The 6989-nt window shown below is 39.4% G+C and overlaps 2 protein-coding genes across 3 annotated transcripts in view; both read left to right on the forward strand.

Moving 5' to 3' along the window:
* The window catches only part of LOC134791721 (synaptic vesicle glycoprotein 2C-like), a 42881-nt gene extending 40056 nt beyond the window's left edge, over positions 1 to 2825 (forward strand). The window contains exon 8 of the mRNA XM_063762840.1: positions 2637 to 2825. Within this exon, the coding sequence (XP_063618910.1) occupies positions 2637 to 2825 (189 nt within the window). The remainder of the gene's footprint in view (positions 1 to 2636) is intronic.
* Positions 2826 to 3173: 348 nt separating this feature from the next.
* On the forward strand, positions 3174 to 5249 carry LOC134791873 (uncharacterized). 2 transcript variants are annotated; one of them, XM_063762996.1, is made up of 3 exons: positions 3174 to 3337; positions 3924 to 4051; positions 5131 to 5249. In XM_063762996.1, exons 1-3 carry the CDS (start codon positions 3189 to 3191, stop codon positions 5208 to 5210), a joined length of 357 nt encoding a protein of 118 aa, XP_063619066.1. In that variant the 5' UTR covers positions 3174 to 3188; the 3' UTR covers positions 5211 to 5249. The 2 variants fall into 2 exon arrangements, 1 of the variants encoding a protein (XP_063619066.1); XR_010144357.1 differs by lacking the exon at positions 3174 to 3337 and adding an exon at positions 3418 to 3492.
* The last annotated feature ends 1740 nt before the right edge of the window (positions 5250 to 6989 follow it).

Raw genomic sequence — 6989 nt, forward strand, 5'->3', positions numbered from 1 at the left:
GGTGGCGCTTGCAGCAGCATTAGGTACTCTGTTGCAACGTTACTGCTGCGGCACTTTCAATTTTCGTGATAAAATGATGTGACTCTCAGCTGAAATGCAGCAATGAACGTCACTCAATTTATCAAAAAAAGGGAGACGGGGCACCATGGTCTAGAAATACTTAGGGCATCAAAATATCTTAATCCGGCCGACTGGTCGTAAAATAGTCTGGCGTTTTTTGCGGGGGAGGGGCACATCAAATGTGTACCTACATAACGTAAACGTAGCCATGTCAGATAAACTTCGGTTGACCATTGGCCGCCTATTTTCGACAGAGGGGAACGCCTGTTAATGACCACTCCGTTTGGTTATATTCTCTAAGTTTAAATCACGTGTAAAATTTGAATAAGGGCGAATAAAACTATTGATTTTGGAGTGTAGTTTTATTTAGTGGTACCTAACTGTAAAATATTTTATCTGGACTACAGTCCTCTAGCATATCCATCTGTCAACTTTACTTCAAGTTCCGCCTCCAGGGGAGAGGGAGAGAAATTACGATTAGAGATTAGCCGCTTACTGTCACTGACCGAATTACACGCGGGCGGAGCCGCGGGCACAGCTAGTAGCGGAATACGTTTATACAATAATGAATATTTACCTACTTATGTTGGGTTAGTCTGTCATTTCATAACAACATTATAACTAGTTATCTTTTAATCCGCATAAAATTATTATACGTGGATTATTTGACTGGTTTTTCAATGTATGGCATAAACCTATCCCTGTCCAAGTCATAGGGTAGACCGAGGCGAATCAGGTCATTTTTTGTTTGACGGTCAATAAACACAATTTTTAAGGTGATACTGTTTTTATTAATATTCAGTTGGATAAATTATTTATTACTGAACAGAATCCAAGGTTCAGACATAAAATCAAACTTAAATATGATTTATGAAAAATAAAATACAAAATCTCTTAAAAAATCAGATTCGCCCCATTTTAAGGGGTAAAACGGACCAAAAAAACTCTGTCATAATTAATAATGGTATACAATGTTAATCATATGATTAAGAATCACAAAGGTCAAATAATTGAGATCAACTATCATTCGTATCTTTAATGTTGCATTTGAGCATTATTTTTATTCCTCCTTTCTAGTTCAATTTTTGCACCACCACCTACAGAAAGCGCAACATAATATCACTCTTATATGCTACTATATATTTTAACAATAAATCCAAAACATGCTAATGGCAATTTAGCAACAAAATCGAATAACTTAAATGAAAATAAACAAAAACTGTAAACTTTTGCAAACCAAAACATGAAAAATCACACATATCCGATTCACCCCATATGAGAAAATTAGTTGTTGGTAACAAAAGACTCTACGTAGGGACAGCGGTTTCGTTAAAACCTTATTAGCAGCTGTAGTAATATTTTCTCCCGACCATTCCCCCTGATACCTCTTCTTTTTATACGTACGCACCATCTAAAACATGCGAACATAAAATAAGCCAAAAAAAACGTCCTAAAGCCTTGTTTTATAATGTGATCCTAATCGCCCCCAATCAGATGATCCGAATAACCCCATATCATATGTTTGAATTATTTTCGCGTAACGGAAATATACCTTTAAATACAATAAAAACAAAATCAAATCAGGAAACACTATGCGCCATTAACAATAAGTAACAACAATTACAAAGCTTTAGCCTTTTGCGTTTACTTTTATCACGGACTGTATTTGCACTTTTTTACATCGACGGTAAAATCACAATACACCTGTATGAGCGACTCATCGGGAAGTGTCACCGTGACCGACGCGTGAGTCTTTTCCAATGGCAGTAACTGTGGGGACATGCGTTAGGAACAGAGCGAACGCGGGACGCTGATTGACTGGCTGTAACTAAACGCGATCTTTCAAATTTTACAGAAATGCTTATTTTGATCCGATTTCCCCAGTGATCCGAATCGCCTCGGTCTACCCTATTCTAATCATTAATCAAATATGAAGCGCGAACTCTCAGCGGCCAGTACGTACAGCAAGAAGGTTGGTTGATTGGTAGTTATTGACATTATATGCATTTCATCTACACTTAGCTTTGTACATTTGTGTAATAGAGATGACTATTATTTCGTTTATCAGCTTTGATTACAGGCTCTGTAAACGTATTGTCTTATTTAAATGTAGGCGTAATTGTGTATGTGTGCTAATTTGTCCCGAAAATTTGAACAGTAATGTTCCCAAATGCGGTTTCCATGTTAATATCCGTTGATGATGATGTATATCATTCGATACCTCTCTATTAATAGAGAGGTATGAGAGGCCGTGCCCGCCTTTCGGCTGCGACGGCTGTGGCGGGTCGCTCCCCACCGCGTGGGGAGGTCAGTGGACGTCAATTTGAGGACGTCAGTGCTGCTGGTGTAGGCCAGCTTTTTCGCCACCGATCGTTTATCCAACCCCGCGACCCCTAGCCCGGTGATACCGTTTGAGCGGGGCCGGGCATCGGGGACGCAGGGAAGGCGACCGGCAGTTTAGGCTGGCGTGTGTGGCGTGGTGCATCCGATGAAAGTTGGGACTTGGCTTGACTCCGCTACTGGTGTAGCAGAGCTCGGGGCACACTGTTACAAACCTAAATAACAAAATTTTGCAGATGGTATTGGACGAGTGTGTTCCGGCGGAAATGGATACAGGCATATACCCAATAGCGTCGTGTGTCGGAATAATTACAGCTATTTTATATGCAGCCATTGCTTTTGGGATGAAAAGAGGCTGGGCAAAAGCAATTATGTACTGTAAGATGGTTTTTAAGCTTGTTTTGTTTCCATATAGTCGTTACTAAATCATGAAACATTTAAGATATAATTTGAAGTATTTTCGATAATTCACCCGTAAAATATCTATACTTACCGCTTTGCGAGTTAAAAGTTGAATGAGTGAATTGATGAATGATAATGAATGAATTCGTCTTATATGCTTTCGGCGTAATCACGGGATTCACGGGTGGTCGGCTAACGACGTTATCGGGTAGTTGCAGCTTTCATATTAGGATTCGGGTACTTGGGGAGTTGATAATTCACCACTAGTAATTATTTGACTGCGGCGCGTTTCGGTCGTGGAGACGCCCTTTCTAAAACAATCAATTTAAAAGTTTAAGTTCTAATTAGGAATAATCATATAACTGTGGGTTGTTGTAGGTGTCAACATGGGCACATGCGCCTTGTTGATTGTGCTGGCGTCGTTTCTGCCACACTACGTCGCGGGCATCGTGCTGTTCGTGCCGGGCGTGTGCGGCATCGCCGCCAACACCGTGCTGGCTGCGGCCGTAATCGAGGTGATCCCCACCAGCATGAGGTACAGTTGCAGGTAGCTCTTGTAGTTGTCTGGTTGATGGCGTTGCTGCCGCACTACGCCGCGGGCATCATGCTGTTCGTGCCGGGCGTGTGCGGCATCGCCGCCAACACCGTGCTGACTGCGGCCGTAGTCGAGGTGATCCCCACCAGCATGAGGTACATTTGCAGCTAGCTCTTGTAGTTGTCCGGTTGACGGTGTTGCTACCGCACTACGCCGCGGGCATCATGCTGTTCGTGCCGGGCGTGTGCGGCATCGCCGCCAACACATTGCTGGCTGCAGCCGTGATCGAAGTGTTTTCTACCAGTTCAAGGTATTATACAAATTACAGGAACAGAAATAGGATAGAAAATATCGACATTTGAACTGCGTCGGCCGAAATTTATGTTACCTATAGACAGGTTTTTTCCGCGATTTAATGATAGATCAAATTCACATTCCTAATCATAATCGAACTATATGGATAAGGTTTAAAAAAAACCCTACAGTTCTAACTGTCACTTAAAAGCAATACGTTTGGAAACTTCCTATTTATGCAATCAACCGACGGGTTACTCAGAAAGTAAATATATAATAAATTTGTCCCCAGAGCCCTGGCGTTGTGCACCCTCTTCATGATAGGGAGGCTGGGCGCGGCCGTAGGGGTCCATACGCTGGCGGAGGGACTCGAGAGAAACTGTATCGCCATAGTCCTGTTTATTACCATACTCACTACAGGTTAAGATTGCTTCTATACTTTTTAACCGACTTCTTTATCATAGAAGGAGGAGGTTCTGTATTCGGTTGTGGCAATTGTTTTTTTTTTACTGTATATTTGAATGTTCTTTGTAATAAGCTTCACTGAACTCATCCGTAGTATCCACCAGCATGCCACTTATTACCAGTCCGCCGGACAATATCGGCCTGTCAGTTAAACGCAAAAGCTGACAGTTCCGAACAACTGACAGGCTGATATCGTCCGGCGAACTGGTAATCTGTGGGCCCCGTTTAAAGTAAAACATGTTGCGGCGGTCATTTGCGATCAAGTGGATGTATTTTAGTAATGACGGCTTCGCTTTGGCAGAAAAGCGTTACTCGTAAAAAACAATTTAGTGACCGCGCGTGAATGCTAGTGTACTACTATACTCTTCTCCTGACCGATTTCGGCCACATCGACTGCATTATATTATGCCTAGGAGCGGCAACTGCGCTGGTCCGCCCGCTCGTGCGCCCTCATGTGACTGCAGTATCCAATCTTCGTCAAAACTATATAAGGCTCTTACATCCAAATAGCAAAGAAAGTAAGATGATAGTGGACGGCCGCTTCTTCATGTAACTAAACGTAGTCCCCGTTTTTCTCCCTGGATATTGAGTTTATGGAGAATATTTTTACATAGTTTATTGTATGTTAAACATAGCTATACCCCTTCGTTTGGATTTTTTCGATTTTCAGGATTTCGTAGGAACCCTTATTTGATTATTACATCTATTAAGAGTTAGGAGCAAAAAACAAATTGCGAACAATTTTTAGGTCTTATCTTATAATAATAAAAAAATTAAAGAAAAGAAATCAGACTACATCGCTGTGTTAAAAATAATTTCTATAATGTTAATCCAGAGATGAAAATTGGGGCTGCGTTACTTAACCTTTTGAGCGCCATAGAATTTGTCATCGAGCGTGCTCGTGTCGCCGGGGGGCACGAAGTTATACGAAGTTTTGTCTTATTTATCAGACCGCGGCGAAATGAGCCCGATTTTGTTTGTCTATCAGACTACGGCGGTCAAAAGGTTAATAATGTTCATGTTATCATCCCTAGTAACGGGGTTCCTGTTGTTCCTGTGGCCGGATAGTGCAAAAGTGCGGGCTAGGATGGAGGCGCAAAATTTCAACTATTGAAGACTGCAGCAATTGTATATTGGGAAAAATAGTATCGTGTAAATATTTATATGTATATAATTAAATTAAATAAATTAACTATTGATACTATTCTTTCACTATTTGTGTGTCATCAAAATCGCTGCCAACTTAGCTTTCTACAATGTTAAGTTACGCGTCAAGCGAGAAAACAATAAAATTAAAATTAAAATTTATTAAATATTCAGGTCTTGGTTCACTGGGCCTTGTAATAATACGTAACGCGTACCTATTATGTGCTTTCCGCTATAGTTCGTTTTTTTAGCATTAGAAAAAAGGTAAAAAATATTTTTAATACAGTTGCTCAAAAAGTGCTACTTTACGTAGCTGTTTAGCGTGCGGAAAGTTGGTTATCTCGAACTAGTGCTTTTTACTTTTCCAATTTTTTTAAATGTATACTTGTTCCAATTCACGACTACTTATTGATGAGTGTTAATATTAGTTTCCTTTAAACGTCGTAATCAGCATAAAAACCTACTGTTAATGTAAAAATATGAAAAATATACATATTTCATATTTTAATACTTACCTCTTCATCATTATAACACGTTTATTTTTTAATATTGAATATTGAAAATTCCGTTCTTAATAAATTGTCTGAATGGAACGGAATAGCTGCCAAACGCCCATAGATATAATATACTTAAAGACGACGTCTAAGCTAGCTGTCACTGTTACCACTTTTATTTAGTGTACGATTAACAATGTTTTACTTATTTTTTTCGCAACTGTATTAAAAAACGTCGTTCGATACACGTGCGGAAATGTCATTCTTCACTCGTCCCGAGTCTTCCCACTCGCCTGCGGCTCGTGGCAAGATATCTCGGTACTCGTGAGGTAATGACATACCTTCCGCACTAGCATCGAAATGTACTATTTCGTGTCTTTTTATTGAAAAACACTTTTGAAAAATAAGTCACGGCAAATATGTAACAATTATGAATCATATACGATTATTTACATACTTTTGCTTTCATAAGTAATACTTACTGATTTCAACTAAGTACTTACTTAGTTCTTATCTTATTATTATACAGATGTAGTGCATAATTATTTTCCTTCGTATTTTGACGAAAACGTACAAACTTACTGTAAACAAAAAGTACTGAGGTTGATTGAAGTAGCAAGACAAATTTTAATACGAACGTTTCCGAGAAAATTACGAAGGAAATTATGCACTGACATGTTTAATATAATTCTTCATGTCTTCCTCAACGTTTTACACGTTAAATGCCGAATCTGAACGGTCAAACATATGTGACGTTCCACGGGAAAAGGTACCTTATGAGGGTTTCTAGTTTCGGAGATATGAAATGTTTTGTAAAGAGGTGAAAAAATGCTCAATTTTTTTTTATTGTGTGATCTGAAACCTTAATGCGTAACGTTTGTTTACCTGTTTTTATTTTTGTTATAAGTTAGTTATAAGCCTAGTAATGTCGTCTCAGAGTTTAGTAGAAAAGGTACCTTATGGAAAAAAGATTGAAAATTCCCAAAAAAACTAGTCAATACGGGAAAAGAAGTTTGGTAGAGAACTGTATTAGCATTCTGCAAAACTAATTTGATAATTTCAGTTCTGGTTGGGGCGCCTCGCAAATATTATAACCGGACATAGACCGACATCACAAATCCAAGTAGACTGCTATTATACCAAAGTTACTCTCGTCAAGTCTTTCTTAACTAGAATAATCTTCATTTGGTTTGGTCGCATGCAGTAAATCAGCCATTGGTTTGCTGAAAAATGCCAATACCCGACGCATTACC

Source organism: Cydia splendana, chromosome 6 (assembly GCF_910591565.1).
Source record: "Cydia splendana chromosome 6, ilCydSple1.2, whole genome shotgun sequence".
NCBI classification, from domain to species: domain Eukaryota; kingdom Metazoa; phylum Arthropoda; class Insecta; order Lepidoptera; family Tortricidae; genus Cydia; species Cydia splendana.